The following is an 18,463-nucleotide window of genomic DNA, read 5'->3' as shown; positions in this document are numbered from 1 at the left end:
AGTTATTGTTAGCGCCCAAGTAGGTGATATTGTGGACTATTTCTAACTTTATTCCATACGTTCTGATGTTCATTGGTTATAACAGTATTTTGCTGAAACCCATAAGCTTTGTCCTAAAAGTATTAAGATTTAGCCCATATTTAACACACGTTTCGGTCGCCCTGTTTATAAGATGTTGCAAGTGTTTTTCATTGAAAGCAATTAGTATTGTTTTGTCTGCGTTTCTGAGGTTCTTGACATTAATTTCGTCTGCATCTTCATCAAAGGCTTCTAGATAGATAAGAGTGGATATTAAAAGGTAGAGACGATAAAATACACCCTTACCTTACTTCACGTCGTATTTTTATTGATTCCGTCGTATTCTGACCAATTTTTGTGTTTGCACATTGATGCCAATACAAAATTTTTGATAATACGGAAGTCTTGGTCATCAATTCCCACCTGTTTCGTGACACCTATCAGTTTGTCGTGCGTAACCCGGTCAAAGGCCTTTTCCAAGTCGATAAAACACATATTTACTGGTTGTTCTATATCCCTACACCTTTTCTGTTATTTCTGAAACCAAACTATGTTTCGCTTAGTTGTACTTCTATTTTGTTGTAAATTCTCGAGTGCAGTATTTTGAAGAAAATTTTCAGTATATGGCTCATTATAGTGATAGTGCGATGATCGCTACATTGTTTAGCATTTTTTTTTTTGGTAACATTAAAAATGTTGACATTAGCCAGTCTGTTGGTATATGCCCTGTTTCATATATTTTATTGAAGAGGTTTAGAAGAGAATGGTGATATATGAAAGTAAAATGGCGATAAATTATGCTTAGTTTTACTGTTTTCCGCTAAGTAATTAATTTTAATATCTATTTTTATCTTCTTCTTCCTTTTTTATGTAGACATGACTCTGTCTGCTTTTCTGTGTGCCTCCAGTAAGTTGTTGTTCCATCTAGCTCCATTCTAGCTCTAGGTCTTCTAGTGTCTTACCATCAATTTTTCTAATTGTTTTCATCTCCGCTGTTTCTTACATCCTTTTTGTCCTCTCTGTGTTAGATAGTGTTTCTGCCGCGTATGTCATTATTGGTCTGATGACTGTTTTGTAAATTCTCCCTTTCATTTCTTTTCCGATATTTTTATTTCTCCATATTGTTTCATTCAAGCAACCTGCGGCTCTGTTTGCTCTATTCACTTGATCTTCCACTTCAGTTTTGAGCTTTCAGTAGCTAAATAATGTGATTCCTAGATATTTAAACTCCACCACTTGTTCTTTATCTGATCTTTCAGCTCCAATTTACATCATATTAAATTTGCTGTTATAACCATGCATTTTGTCTTTTTTTTGGGAAATTAACATGTTAAAGTTTTTGGCGGTTATATTAAATTGGTGCAGCATGCGTTGTAAATCATCTTCACTTTGAGAGAGTAGTATTTATATTATTTCATCCATAATCATTTTGAACAATAGAGGACTCTCAGGGAATCTCCCTGTCTTATCCCATTGCCAGCTTCGGTCAGTTAGTTCTTCTTCTACTTTTACTTTTATTGTGTTCTTTTGGTAGATATTTTCGACTGTTTTGATTTTTCCTAGAGGTATCTTTCGTGCGGACAATAAGGGGATAACATTCTTTAATTAAACCCGGTCAAATACCTTCTTAAGTATTAACCTTAACGTTTGTTGTATTCTAATGATTTCTCTTGCACTTGCCTCAATATAAATATAGCGTCGGTGCATGATCTTCCAAACCTAGAACCTTGTTTTTATGTTAGTATTATAATTTCGTTTGGTTTGTAATTTTTCGGGTCCGATTTGTCTTCCTTTTTGAAGAGAGGTATTAGGATGCTCGATCTCCATTCTTGAGGAATTCTGAAAAATCAATAAAACCGTTTTATTTACCTCAATAATTTTACCTCCGTTATTTTAATGCTAATGACTTTTACCAGTGCTCAGTTGAAAGGTACTTAATTACTTTAAAAAGTGTTTTGGTATGAGTTTTTTCAGAAAAATTCATTTTGTTCCTTAAAGACATTGAAACAAAACATAACACCTACACCTACAAAAGTTAAAAGTTATCAGTCTCTGTCTTATTTAATTTTCTTTTGGTTTATAATCACATTATGTTATATGACTATATTTGCAAAAAATCGCTCAAAATTATGCATTTTTAGGCTAGAAAACCACCGCCTTTAGGCGCTAATCTCTCAAAAAGTATTAACTGTACGAAAATTGCTTATAAAAGATGTTTTTGTTAGAATTTATTCCTCTAACGAATGGTGAAGTTATTTCTGATAAAAAAATTTCAACCTCCCTGATGGCTGGCATCCAGGTCTAGGGTACAAGCACACATGAGATCTATATAAGTTTTGTTTCTTAGGCTGCTCCTTAGCTACAGTTCAAATTTTCCACCAATCCACCTCATCCGAAAAAATTGGTAGCCAAATGCTTACTCAATGTTTCAATTGCTATCTGTTCCCGAGTTTACAACGAAAAATAGTTTACTTCATTATTATTTAACAGTTGTCTCTCTAAAAGTTAAAACGTTAAATAAATCCTTTATACTACAATTAGTGGTTTATTGCTGAAGAGATATATGCAAACAAACGACTACTGATTTTTATTATGTCGTATTGACATTGTAGGAGTAAAACAATTAATCTAATCTGAGTAAAACTACGGACGGTTCGCTAAAAGACGAATGTAGTAGAAAATGAGGTTTTCGAGAATATTGCACATCAGACAAAGAGAACATTTTCCATTACAAAGTATTAAATTTGTATGATTGCGTATCCTCATAGTCGCATACCCTTTTAACGGAGAACTGGAAAATGTTTGCATAAAAACTTAGCTCGTATTAATGTATGATTATATTCATGCAAATAGTCTGCAAATAATTATAAAAATTAATTTTATTTATTTCTACAAAATATTAATGCTTAAAGACTTACTGGCTAACAGATGGATAATAAAACACTACAGACAAATTAAAGTATGATGTAACAATCAATCCTCTGTGAACATGTTTTAGACAATACCAATTTCTATAATAATTAACATTATTATTATTATATAACTATTTCTTTATAGATATTTAAACATCACAAAAATTATTTTTTTAAGCCTATCTATTCTGTCTTTTTTGCTAATACAAGACAAAGGAAATATAATATAAGAATTAATATAATTCTTTTGTCTTGTATTAGCTCTTATAGAATGTAAACAAATATTGAGGAGGAAGAGATATAAGGAAGCATTAAGGAAATTAAAAAATAGAAAATCACCAGGAGAGGACAGAATACCGAACGAACCCCTAAAGTACGGAGAACCAGATCTGACCAAACAACTATTAAAACTAATTCCAAAAATTATAGAACAAAACAGATTCCTCAAGAATGGAGATCAAGCATCCTAATACTTCGCTTCAAAAAGGGAGAAAAATCGGACCTGGGAAATTACAGAGGAATTAATTTATTAAACACAACATAAAAATTAACAACCAAAGTGATAACCAATAAAATAAATGAAATTATAACACTAGCAGAAAAACTCGGGAAAATCATGCACCGACGCTATGTTTATAATGAGGCAAGTACAAGAGAAATCATTAGAATACAACAAATTGGCATATCTATGTTTCGAAACGTCTATCGATCGATAACGATGGAAAATATCTGTCAGAACAACACAATAAAAGTAAAAATAGGAGAAGAGCCAACTGACAAGCTGTCAATGAGATAAGACAGGAAGATTCCCTGAGTCTTTTATTTTTTAACCTTATTATGGATGAAATAATAAAAAAAGTAAGAACTAAAAAAGGATACCAAATGGGAGAAAAATAACTTAAAATAATCTGACATGCAGCTGACGCAATACTACTCTCTCAAAGCGAACATGATTTGCAACGTACCTACGCTGCACTAATTTAATATAACAGACAGAAGCTTTAACATGTTTCTCCAAAAAAAGTCAAAATACATGGTTATAACAGCAAAATTACTAAGATGTAAATTGCAGCTGGATTGTCAGATAATAGAGCAATTGATGAACACTATCTAGCAACGGAAAGTTCTAAACAGAAGTGAAAGATCAAGTGAATAGAGCAAACAAAGCCACAGGATGTCTGAATGAAACAATATCGGAAAAGAAATGAAAGGCAGAAATTATAAAACAGAAACACGACCCATCACAGAGAAAACAAAAAGAATGCTAGAAACAGTAGGGCTAAAAACCTTTAAAAAATCGATGGCAAGATACTATGGGACAGAGCTAGAAGGACAGACATAATGCGAGATGCAAAGTGGAGAACACTAAGAACAGAAACATCTAAGAAAGAGAAAAGTAGAATGTAACGATCATAAGAGCCGTATTAAACAAAATATAATAGTAAAAACGGCGAGAGACGTTTCCACAACAGGAAGACAATCAATGGGAAGACCACGAAAACGATGGAATAATGACTTATTGAGGCACATTGAAAAACAGGCAGAATCATGTCTACACAAGAATAAAAGAAGAAGAAAAAGAAGAATATAATGTGTAAGTATATCGAAAATATTCTCGATATACCATTAATCCAAAACAATATTGATTGTACAAAATATAAAGTCGTATTAGGGTGTATCATTTTATTGATGTGATACCTCAATGGGCACTGTATACTTGTAGTGAGAAGAACTCACCGGACTAATTTAATTTTTTTTTTTTTTATTTCGCGAAGGCATTTTTAAATTTCAGATGATAGTTTTAGAAACATTTTTGTTAGCTTCAGTTCTAGCGTGTAAGATCGTAATTTACCGTAATATAAGTTCACGGTTTTAAGTCTGGTAAAGATGAATTTCCATCTTGTTTACTTATATTAACAAAATCAATAAATCCTTATATGATAGCGCCAAAATTACTCATTCTCCTTTGTCGTTTAAATATTAAGAATTTTCAAGAATAGACCGAATGGAATAGAACAACTTAGAACTGAGTCCTATAACATTTACATAAAATAATACCATTATAATACGAAAAAAAATAACAATACCATACATTAAAGGATTATCGGAAAAACTTAACGATAGGAAATAAATTCAACATTTCAACAACATTTCATTAACATTCAAAAACATTCAAATTTATAGTCGGTTTAATAGCCACACCTTTTTGTAATCAAAATATAAACTTTTATCAAAAGTGTCTTAAAACAAAATTACACATTTATGCGTATACTCAGTATAAACAGACATAAAATGAAAGCCTCAAAGTAATTAGGTAATAACGCATATGGCACATATGTTTGTGGCTTCGTCATGCTCATCATCTTCTCCTGTACAATAGAAGTAATATTCTTATTGGTTTCTTTTAGCTTTTTTGGTTTTCTGACGAATTTGTTTCTTTTTTTATTTAGTTTATCAGCGCTTAAGTCGATAGTTGTGGGTGACTTTCCTTTTCTTTGCTCCCTTTGTTAGCATTTATTGCAACAAGCTTATTTTTATAGGGCGATTTTGTAAGGATCTTACAATCCCTCTTCTTACAACCCTGTCTGTCGTACGATTTTCCTTAGGCGAATGCATAGTTGGCTCAACAGATATGATAAAAGATCATTTTGCTTGGCCATTTATCCAAGAACATCCAGGTTGTAGAGTGCCTTACCGAAATTCTGTAGATCTTTGTTGTCGGGTTAACAGATTGGTAATTGTTTCTGTCAGCGGCGGACGTATCTCCTTAACAGTTAGTTGAATTGTTTGAGAATCATTTTGCGAAAAAAATCCAGATTGTGAAGATAGGAGCCTTGCATAAACTCTGGAGATCTTTGTTCTCGAGTTGACAGATTGGTAATTGTTTCGTTCGGTGACAGATGTGTCTTCTTAACATTAAAATAAATTATATAACAATAAAACACTGAAAACTTTTGTTTTCAACATCTCCACAAAATTTATTATAATATCTTTTATTATCTTATATGTATATCTTATTATATCTTATATTATATATATATATATATATATATATATATATATATATATATATATATTAGAATATAGCTATTTCGGCAGAGTACCTTTGTCAAGTAAGAAGTATTATAAATTTTCTGGAAGTGTCTTCAGTATTTTATTGTTATATAAAATAAATTTCCGTCACGTATCGGTCGAATCCATCACTTATTTAAAATAAATTACTTGAAATCATTTTGCAAATCATTGAACGCTTCAAAAAACATTTGAAATTAATTATGTTCGTAACTTATGAAGCAATAATTGACAACAATAACCGCTCAATACTGGCTAGATGCCGTAAATAAATGTTATAAATGTCATAATATATATATATATATATATATATATATATATATATATATATATATATATATAGGAAAAAGCTAAAAAATTAACTAAAAGTTACATTGTCTGCATAAAATTTTCCCAAAAAATAAAAAAAAGTCAGTTACCCATTATTTATTCTCTAATCTCCGCCACTGTCGAAACATTTATCCTTTAGTACCTACACATTTTAAACAATATCTAAACTCTATTATCCTATTGTATTTTGTATTACGAGCTTAAACAGGAAAGTAAGTCAGAAAATACAGTCATCTATTTGCTTTGGCATTTGAATTTTAGTAATTATTATGCTGTCAACAATTAAGAACTACACTATAAAATATAATAATTTAAAATATACCACGGCAATAAGAATTTTTCAGTTCTGGATTATAGATTCTAGATATATTATCTAAATATATATTTTTGATCCTTCTGTAGCAAATCGTACATACTATACTCATAAAAAAATGAAAATCTACTAAAAGAAATAAATCAAGAACAATTTCTATTTTAACTTGAGATGTATTACCTATTTAGATATAACTTTACACTGTACGCCTATGTTTATCTTCGTTATGCGTTCAAAACCAAATAGAAACTTAGTATTTGACACAATAGCAGTGACAAGATAATTGTTTCTTGTCTTTAAACGTAAGACTAAGTAATTACTTCTTACCATTAGCGGGGTTAGATATAAAGAGACGTGTAAACACCCTAGAGAAGTTTGTTTAATGATCAAAACAGCGAAATGCGACATTTCTCTAATGTTCTATAGCTACCTATAGAACACACGGGGACGCTTGAACTTTTCGAACTTTAAATGAGGAAATAGAAAGTAGAAATTGTAATTGTAATAAGTAGATATTTAAGTGAACAAGCTATGAATATTTTCTGAATATATGATTAAATAAGAAAATTCTGAAGGTAGATATAAAAACAACGTGCATATTGGTCATAATCTATAACAAAATCTTTGGTTATAGATTGTTCAGAATGTGTATAATAATATTTTTTGAAAACGATTTCCGGAGTGGAAACCGAAACGTCAAACATTTGTTAATTAAAATATGATTTTCATTACAACCAATAATTGTGGCTGAATCTCATATAAACATACCTACTATTTAAATTAGACATACCTCAAGAAAGCAATTGCAGAACCTTGCCAAGTCTATGAAAGTATTTACTCAATAAAAACTACAGATAATCTTTAATATTAATAAAAATCAATCGTCGAAACGTTTATACGGGCGAAAGTATTATCAGGAGAAGGTTTGTGTAAATGATAATTTATCTTTTACGGACTCTTATCTTTTCCAACAATGTAAGAATTACTTTTTATCGAAATTGCGTGATGTTCAAATCTCTGCCATTGACATAATTTTTTTTATACAAAAAATATGCATTCACAAGAGAAGTACCCCACAAAATCTCAAGAATGAGTTCTCTATACCACTTGTTATAGCGTCTTAGAGCTGTACTATAGGACGCTAGTTAGTCACTTACGTCAACAGGAGCCTTTCCTTTGTCATAATCTACAATGCATTTAGGTTTTACGTTTTCTGTTTGACGTCTAGACGTAGTAACAATGGTCTCGGTACCCAAATGGCAAGTAGACAACATTCGTACATCTCTTTGGTCCCGCCATTTTATAATTGTCACCCCTTCCGGTGACTCTTTCACCTTTGCGTAGTTTGGCATCTTGAATCGCTTTGGGAATATATTTCCGGTTGGCACGCATTGCGCCTACTAAGTGTGTTTGTAACTGAAGTAATTTATAAGCTAAAGGCACACTGGTATAAAAATTATCCACATACAATGTTCTTCTCTCATTGAGAAGATCCTCAATAAGATGCACAACGACATTGCATAAAGCTAACCTCGTCTTATCAGTCGTTTGATCTTTTTTCACGTAAATGCTGGCGTTCCAAGTGTAGCCATTTTTAGTGCATAATTTGTACAATTTTATTCCATAACGGTGTCTTTTCGACGGAATATATTGATGGAAACTTAACCGTCCTCTAAAGGGTATCATCTATGCATATGGCTTCACCTGGCATGTAAGCATTTTTGAAATTTTTTATAAACTCATTAAAAATTTTATTTATGTTGTGCGTACGATCTCCTGGTGTTGATTCGTCGTTATTAGCAAAATGTCAAAATCTCAGTAAAATCTCAAAACGATTGCATGGCATAGTATTTTTTGGTAATGGAAATGAAAACAATGGATTTTGAGACCAATAATCGGAAAGTTCGGGGACTTTCACCACGCCCATCCATCCAAGCCAACCCACAAACTGTTTCACGTTCAAGATATTGTGTGGCAAACAAGTTTGATTTACCATGGTATACAAGTTTGATTTACCATGGTATTTATTATTTCGTGGTTAAAAAAAAAACGAAAAATAATCGATTGGTTCAGCTAATGCCAATAGTCCTGAGATTGTTGGATCCATACCAGATTTAGTACTGAAAGTAAAGTGCTGCTGTTTTCCGGCCGGGTCACTCCAAATAATATCTTCAAAACTATCTACTGCAGTTGCAGTTCCAGCTGACACAGGAGACACGTTTTGGGTGATCCAGATATTCCTTGAGTTGGTGGTCTGTTTGGTGAAGTTCCAGATGTTCCTGGCTTTGGGGAATTATTCAGAGGGCTTGCAGAAACTCCTGAAACAGTGAAGTTATGTCCTGGCGTAGAATTTTCACTATCATTGTCGCAATATCGTACCAATTCTTCTTGTGTGAGATATTTTCTAGCCATTATCTTTACAGTCACTCACAGTTAACATTATTACTAAGTAATAAAGTCCAATTTAATTTTTTATTAGTCTTTTTCCACTTTGTGACCCAAAACGTCTACCTGAAACAAAAAATGTATACATTATTTCGGTGTATCACTAGGGATACACCCGGCCTGTGGTAAAAAAAAATTTAGACAGGCCGCGTGTATCGTTAGAGATACACTCCTGAAAGTGCTGAAAAAAAAACTCAATGTCATATTGAAAAATGCATACAGTTAAATTCTAGCTGTGTATCATGCCGAAAATTAAGAAATAACACCATGGCCTGGGTGGAAAAACTGCTTCAACCTGCTCGACAGTCAAAGTGTTAAATAAAATATTCGAAAAAAATTGTAATTTGTAAGTAGTTTGCAGAATTCTGACATTTAGAAACTTTGAACTAGTAAATAGATGTAGGTATTTCCCGGTTTCTTAGCATTCCAGCATCTTCCGATGGGTTTCACTGGAATAAGTAACACAGATCCTTAAGTTTTCGTGTCTTAATGTACTGCTTATCCATGGGCTAATCCGATTCCTTAGCGTATTATAATTTGAGTCGCAGATCTATTTAGTATAAAGTACTGCATTAAACTTTTTTTACCCATGTCGAGATTCTAACCATGAAAATCTACACTAATTAGATCAAAGTGATTGCGTTGGCCCACCTGGCCGTTAAATCGATTTCTATAATCCAAAATAAACGCATGAACTAATTGCCAATGAATTCAACCTTTTCCATACCACCATACCACTAACTAATTCATCGTTGCATATTTATTCGTAATTGAATTTGTACCAATAGCAAATCAATCGGTCACTTAAGGTGAAATTATTGCTTAGATGTTAAAAAGACCTATTTTACTATCAATCCAACACTAGCGAAAGCTAGTCTAGACATAAAATGTAATACCAACCAACATTTAGCAGTAATTACCACCTTGTAGATACGCCAGTGAATTACTAGCGGTAAAACCTTGTCGCTTGTCGGGCCAAAAATACGTCATTTCACGCATCTCACTATAAAAAAGGTTTGCTAAAGATTTAATTATTTTAAGACCATCCATCCACTTTTTTAAAGTTCTCTTTCAGTTCCAAAACAGTTATCCGTCAATAATATAAAGGACACGTATTAGCTCTCTTGATGAAATCGATGACTTGGGATTGTATATAAACAAACCAAAATTCTTAAATTCCAACCTGTAAACTTGACCTAAACAAAGTACTCCTCCTAGATGTAATTATGTGATTATAGTGTTTTCCCTATCAAAATTGTTGCAAGTACAATACCATACTCTGAAAACAATACACTATTGATAATAAAAAGACATAGGAACTGAATCAAAATACTTCCTACATTAAATAATGGAAAGTAAAGACATAAATAAGCTAGCCAAGTACATCACTCCACTAGAAAACCGAAAGTTTACAGTATTTTTCATTTCACATTATAACATGCCAACAACATGTAAACATATTATTTGCTAAAAGTTTCTCTGTCTTTTGCAACGTGGAATAATTCGTCTACAGTCATTTTTGTCCAGTCTCGAATATTTCTCAGCCATGACTTCCTCTTTATACCTATTCCCTTTTTGCCATCGACTCTACCCTGCATGATGACCTGCAGAAGACTATATTTATCATTCCCAATTTTTGCATTACTTTGCATTACGGATAAGCTTATAGAAGTTACCAGTCAAGTTATTGATACCTGTTTGTACAAGGGGAATCGCGATAACATGAGTATCGTATTAATATTGTTTCTTGGCGCCCCCACACCAACTCCTGAAGCTGTGATGGCTGAAAAATAACTAGATGCAACCATCCAAAAGCATGTCAAAGAGTTCTTAGAACAAGGTGATAAACAATTTAGTGAAATTCTTCATAGTCTTACGTCAATTCATGTTGAAGGATTGCCACCTGGAGGAGGGTGGGCTTCGAAACGTACGCTAGTTGAAAGAATTGTCTAGGAACTATGCCCCGAACAAGCAAAATCTATAAGTCAAAGTTGTGATTTTTCTTTTAACTAATAATTTCGTGGATTGATTTTAACTAGAGCTAGAATATTTTTTGGGAAATATTTTTGCTAATATGGCATTCAAGATGGCTAATACCCTAAAAGAACAGACATAATATGTATATGCATATTATGCAATAAGTAATAATTGATTTAGCCGATAGACCAGTAGGCATCTATCGGTAATTCATTCAAAAAAGTAAGAGTTTTTATATTAATGAATGGTAATATCCTTTTTCACTGTTTTATTTTGTTGAATATCTAAGCTTTTATTCATTGTGCAATAAAAAGAATTAACCATTTGAACATAATTTATCATAAACCAAAAGAAGTTATTTTTTAATGCCCAACTTTTTGCAGGAAATTAATCCCCAAACAGGTACCAGACTAGATTGCCCTTGGCCTTGGGTAGATAAAAACATACAAGAGGATGGATATAATTTACAGCAGCGCCAACAAAGATCTCCAAAATTTCTTCCGAGAACTAGAGGAAATGACTTAGGTAAGTCAAAATAGCGAAGAAAAAGCAAATTTTGTGTGTTATATTTTAAAGAAGATAAGAAAGATACAAGAGATGTATTTTTGAATTTTTTCTTTTGTTTGTAAAATCCCCTTAAAATTACTTGTTTAAATTGTAATATGATCTAAATATTACTAACGAATAATTTTTATTCAAAATTAATTAACATTGAATCCTTAAATTAAATATTTACTGGATTTTCTTAGATTCTAATAACTAATAGCCGATGGATGTGCAGTACACAAGTCCTACTATCCTTATAAAATATGTCTTTTATAAGTTTTCTTAAATTCACTTATTTACGAACTTCTCTTAGATTCTAATCACTAATAGCCAGTGGATTAGGGTAAAAGCTAAGGGTTCATGCCTTGGATACAGCTTATTCCTTAATTAGATCGGATGGAAATTTAAACTGACTTATTTACTGGCTTTTCTAAGATTCTAATCACTTCTTCTTAAGGTGCCTTCTCCATTACTGAAGGTTGGCTATACAGCAAATTGCCCTCTATCTTGAGCTGTTCTTAGTATCGAATGTGTGTCCATGCCTGTTCAGTCTCTTACATTCTTCAACCAGGAGCATTTTCTTCTTCCTGGACCTCTTCTACCTTCCACTTTCCCTTCCATTATAAGTCGTAGGAAGTTGTATTTTTCTCCTCTGTAAATATGTCCTAGATAACTCGTTTTTCTGTTTTTTACAATATTTAGGAGTTCTCTCTCAGTACCCATTCTTCTTAGCAGCTCGTTGTTGGTCACGTGCTCTGTCCAAGAGATCTTCAGCATCCTTCGAAAAACCCATATCTCAAAGGCTTCTATACGCCTTCTATAATTCCGAGAGTCCATGTTTCCACTCCGTATAGCAATATGGAATAAATAAACGTTTTTACAAATTGGTATCGGATATCCAACGACAACCTAGAGTTTATTAGGAATTTTTTCATTCGTTGAAATGCGGACCTAGCATATTCTATACGAGCACGTATTTCGACCTCGTGGTCAAGATCGTTTGTTATCCAGCAACCAAGATACTGGAATCTTTGTACTGATTCTATATGTTTGTTATAGATACAAATATTAATGTCGACATTTGGTGCACGTGTAACAGTTTTGTTTTATTTGTGTTTATATTTAGTCCCAAGCTATCTCCCTCTCTGGTTATGACATTCAAAAGTCGTTGTAAACCCTCAGCACTGTCCGCAATGATGACGGTGTCGTCTGCGTATCTTAAGTTGTTTACGTATTCGCCTTTGATTTTTATTCCTTCTTTAATACTTTCGAGGGCATTTTGAATGTTCTTTTCGGAATATATATTAAATAACAGTGGAGAAAGTACACAGCCCTGACGAACTCCTCTTTTTATTTGTAATTCTGCTGTCAGACGATTTTCTATTTTGATCGACGCCATTTGATCTCAATATAGTTTTTTAGTAAGTGCTACAGTCTTATGGTCTATACCATGTTGTGTTAGGGTTTCTATAAATTCTGTGTGTTTTACTCGATCAAACGCTTTTTCGTAGTCGATAAAACAGAGAAACACGTCTTTTCGCTGATCTCGGCATTTTTGTAGTAATAACTGGAGGCCAAATAATGCCTCCCTTGTACCAAGGGCTCACAAGGTATAAATATAATGACTATTTCATTCACTGTATATTCGTTTAGGATTGTGAAAATCCCTTGCATACACAGTAATAACCAAATATTTTGCTATATTCTTCTTACAACTTCCATTGAATATTGTAGAGGCATCGAATGATGTTGATGTACGTATCCTGAATCTACTTCAAACTCTTATTTACTAGAAATAACCGGTTCAATTAAACATTCCAAATTTTGGAAACACGAAACTTGGTAGATACAAACAAGATTATCTCCCCTCGAGACATTTGTATCTTTTTTTCCTAAAAACAATGTTGTTAGAAAATTTACCAATACAGTTTAAAAAAGTGTTTTCTCAAACAAAAACAATTTAATTAAGCTTACGGCTAATTAAATATTGCCAATTTAGAACAATACAACAAGAAACGAGATGTAAATAGAGACATCCCTTTTAAATCGAATTCAGAAACTCATCAAACTTTTCCCCGGTGGGTCTGCTTAACAAATTAATTATTTTTGACTATTATCATATCAAATTTACCAAAGGACGCCGTTTTATAATATTTTGAAATATATTTTGCCAGTTTCTATCTAGAAAGCGTGAAAGATGTGTAGTTACAGATAAAAATAATTTCTCGTAAAGTACAAACTGGATAAAAAAATAAAAATAACAATATAATATATTATCTATATATATATATATATATATATATATATATATATATATAATATATATATATATATATTAAACCTAGAGCTAAGATTAATACTATTATAAAAATTAATATTAAACTCTCCAGTCTTCCGGGTTGAACCGCGTCGATATACATTGGGCCGAGCTTTCGACATCCTCTCTGATGTCTTCTTCAGGGCTTCCGAGGTCTCAGTCTCCCGAGCCCCAGACACTACTACACTCACTAGTCACAACTAGTCACAACTAGTGAGTGTATTAACGTTCTTAGTATTCTTAGGAAACATCCTAACATGTTTTCATTACTTAAATAAGGCATAGTAATTATGTGTTATGATCTTTTAATACAAATTTTACTTCACTTAATTTACTCTTGTGTCAAAATAAGTAAGATAAAAATGTTATTTGACTTTTTAGATCTAAGCCTTGAAAACTTTTTTACAAATATTTAATCATGCTGGATTTAGAATGAAAACCGGAAAAAAAGAACTTTTCACATAAGACCCTACATAAAACAAACAAAAGTTAAACGTTTCCACCCACAGGTTTTACTTCCATGTTATATCAATTTTATTTAAGCCTTAAAGTGAATCGTTGCCGATTCACGCTGCTAAAAAACGACGAACTGAATATTGATAGAAAATTTAATAAAAGCGTATACCGTATTCGTCAAAATAAACTGTACGGAGTTTAAAAAGTTTATTTATTTAGAAAATGTTCAATAAATGCACTCTAGTAACGTAAACAGGATTCCTAAAAATTGTATTTTTTTCTTCCGTGCATGTTCAGTATGTTGAGGTTAATCTTTCAGCTCCTTTATCGTGGATTTAACAATCTCAAGGTGTTATGTCTGGCTGCCAAATATGTCGGTTGCGTTGGAAATTCCACAGCAGTCTCGTGTGTTGCGCAGCAACAAGTATTCTTTTCTTCTTAGTGTCCTGTTACTCCCTAGACTACCTCACCATATGAGGCTTTATGTTTGCAGTTTAGTAGAAAATATTCTAAACCTACTTACTTTACGAGAATATAAATACGCGGAAATCCATTTCAGGATTCGGTCCAAATCTGTGTTTTCTAACGTTACAAAAGAAACAGACGACGAATGTACCGATATAATTAGTATCCACGTCATGTCAATTCGTCTAAGCAGAAATCCCGTATTCAAAACAATTTCTTAATAGAGTCAAAAAGTAAAATAAAATTAAAATAACAGTTAAGGTTTGATTTCGTTACAGCTTACCACCATTCGTTGATAAATATGAGAAACATGTACATGTACTGTATTGAACAGTACAAACGGCTTCTAGAATTTGTTCTGTGTTAGAGGTGCTGTTATAAAATATCTTTTTCTATTAAATCTGATTTTTTTCCATAATTTTAAAGAATTTCTTGTTGTCCTTCCACAAGACTATAATTCATTGGAAAATAAAACAGGCGAAGACGAAGCAGATCCCCGCAACAAAAAATAGAAATAACAGATAGGGAAATGAGAACGGCCATAAAAGCAATCAAAAATAAGAAAGCACCGCGACCTGGAGGCATCTCACCTGAGCTTATAAAGTACGGCTCAAAAAAATTACACCGGATGATAAAATGGATATTTTAGAAAGCCATAAATGGAGAACAGCTTCCAAAGGAATGGACGGAGGCATATGTGATATCTATATTTAAGAAAGGAGATAGAAAACAATACGAAAACTACAGAGGAATAAGCGTAATCAATAGGAAGATTACGAGTATATGGGAAGATACTGCGAGAAAAGATAGAGCAAGCGATAAAAGGCAAAATCGGGGAGGATCAGGCAGGCTTCATGGCAGGAAGATCATGCATAGACCACATATACACACTGGAACAACCGTTGGAAAAGATAAAAGCAAACAATAGAGATATACATTTGACATTTGTGGACCTGAGAAAGGCGTATAACTCTGAGCCAAGGTCAGAACTATGGGAGGCAATGTACAAATTAGATATATAGACGGAACTCATAGAAGCTACAAAAGCTCTGTATAAAGAAAATAAAGGGTCCATTAAAATGAGAACAAGAATCATAGAAGAGTTCACCACAACAAAAAGGTTGCTGCAGGGTTGTTTCACATCTCCAACCCTATTCAAAATATACTTAGAGAAAGCCTTGACTACATGAAAATGAAAATGCGAAGGCATGGGAGTCCCGGTACGAAACAAATACCTCTATACGTTAAGCTTCGCAGACGATCAAGTAGTGATTGCACAAGACCAGGAAGACCTCAGTTACCTTATGAAGAAACTACAAGAAGAATATACCAAGGCTAGCCTAGATATTAACCTCGCGAAACCAGAGTACCTATCTAAAAGTGAAGAAGACATAGAAGATCTACAGATTGACGACAACGTAACAATCAAAGGAAAGGATAAATTCAAATACTTGGAGTTTAGAATGACGAAAAAGGCAGCAACAAAGGAAGAAATTAAACAAAGGACAAATAAGAACAGCAATCCGACAATTTAACTCAGTGTAGTGTGATAGACATCTAAATATAAAGATAAAAACACATATTTATAAAACATTAGTACGAAGTATTATGACAGATGGGGCTGAAAATTTAATTATAAAACAAGAAAAACAGCAGTAAGATAGTAGCAACAGAGATGAAATGCCTGCGAAGATGCTGCAGAGTGAAACGAATGGATAGGAGAAGTAGTGACGAAATAAAGCAAAGAACATTAATAGAAACAGACATACTAACATATATAAAACAAAAAAGACTAAAGTGGTACTAAGATGTAAGAAGAACTAGCGACAGCAGATGGATAAAGAGAATAACCGAATGGAGCCTGAAGATCCTGGAGGAACGAAATAGACAACGCCATGAGTAAGAGATACCTAAACAATGGAGAATTGGACAACAGAGAGGGATGGAAACGGTTAAGCGAGGGAAGGCAGTAAATACCGTAGAATCCCTGAATATATAGGTTCTGCTACAATAATTTTCTGTAAAGATGACTCGTCTTGCATCGTTTTTGCAAATTGTTTTTCCACTTACTCTAAGGGTACTCGTAAGTGTGTATCGGTTTACAGAACTCAATAAAATCCCAAATCCTTTTTAAGAAAAAAAGGAATAACGGGTCGTTATTGGCTACGTGGTTTTATGAAACGCAATCCTTAATTCCTCCTAGGAAAGCACAAAACTTAAATCCGGCTAGGGCACAGAAGCTTAATAAATTTATTGTAAAGGATCATTTTATTAAGCTGGAAGGTATTTTATGAGAAATGGACATAATCGAAAAACCCAAACGGATATAAACTGTAGACGAGAAAGGTTGCAGGTTGTAAAACTGTTAAAAATTCTGAGACTATTTTATTGTGCTAAGTGTGAGGTTTCATAATTAGGTATAAAAATTTACTTACTTTAGAGTGGCCGACACTATGTTGGTAATATGGCCAACAGCTGTACTTTTTTAATTACGTCATAAATATCGCATTTTTATATATTTTTTTTAAATTATAAAATAAACATATATTTAGATAACTTATATAACTGTAATAACAGTAACTCTTTAAAAAACTTGGCCCCAAATACAGACAAATGATCTTAAGTGGGCCATATTACAGGCACAGACCTCAGTCGTCATCGTTTCGCCACGAGTGGTAGTAGTTTTGTGGATAGGTGGATTTGTGGATAGGGTTTTCATTGCGGAAAGACAGAAAGAATAAGTAAATTATAATATTGGTCTATTTAAATTTTTATGACACTACTCGTTTTAAAATAATTTCATATAAATATAATTATTATTTTTAAACATCTTATTTAGCTTATCTAATAATTAAATTTACTATCAAATGATATTTATTTATATTTTATTATTAATTTAATATCTCGTCTGAATGGATAGGTCTGTCAGAAGTAAACAAAGTATGCTTTGTTAATACATTAGCAGGTGGCGTTAGCCAAAAATAATAGTTTATTGAAATATTTTATTATAATATAATTTGTTTAAAATATAAATAATAAAGCTACTTTATTTTATTTTAAATATATTATAAAATTTAAAAAAAAACACAGAAAACACAGTATGAAGCTTCGCGCTAGTCTACTGTACCGTCTACTGTACCATGTTTTTTTATTCTTATGACTATGTGATACTTATATACATCGATTTTAAAATGTAGTTTCTAATTTTTGTTACAGATGCATTTGAAAGTCAAGTAATACGAATTCTACACAAAGTCCACTCAAGTTTAGATAAAAACGACCATCGAATGACTGATCAAGATAGAAGAGATCTAACAGAATTAGAATGGAAACAAGCGTCCATCGTTCTCGACAGATTTCTTTTGGCAATATTTCTTCTAATCACCGTTATCAGTACAGCTACTATTTTGTGTCGTAGTCCTAAAGATCAAACCTAAAGCGATGTAATATAAGAAATTTGTTGTGTTAACTATCGTAAAGAAAGAATCATTTATATGTATGTATAAAGAAAGTAAAGTGCTGAAATGCCGTTCGGACTACGAAGAAAAGTCACTTTACACTCAATTTACGCACAATATTTTTTCTACAATCATACATTTTTATTAAGGTAGA

The 18,463-nt window shown here is 32.5% G+C and overlaps 1 protein-coding gene across 1 annotated transcript in view; it reads left to right on the top strand.

The window, feature by feature from the left end:
- Positions 1-18,463, top strand: part of LOC140439434 (neuronal acetylcholine receptor subunit alpha-7-like) — a 302,499-nt gene extending 284,036 nt beyond the window's left edge. Inside the window, exons 9-10 of the mRNA XM_072529334.1 lie at positions 11,451-11,592; positions 18,068-18,463. Coding sequence (XP_072385435.1) covers positions 11,451-11,592; positions 18,068-18,288 — 363 coding nt within the window. The 3' untranslated portion in view covers positions 18,289-18,463. The remainder of the gene's footprint in view (positions 1-11,450; positions 11,593-18,067) is intronic.

This window comes from Diabrotica undecimpunctata, chromosome 4 (genome assembly GCF_040954645.1).
Source record: "Diabrotica undecimpunctata isolate CICGRU chromosome 4, icDiaUnde3, whole genome shotgun sequence".
Classification (NCBI taxonomy): Eukaryota; Metazoa; Arthropoda; class Insecta; order Coleoptera; family Chrysomelidae; genus Diabrotica; species Diabrotica undecimpunctata.
This window is presented reverse-complemented; position numbering and strand designations above follow the sequence as displayed.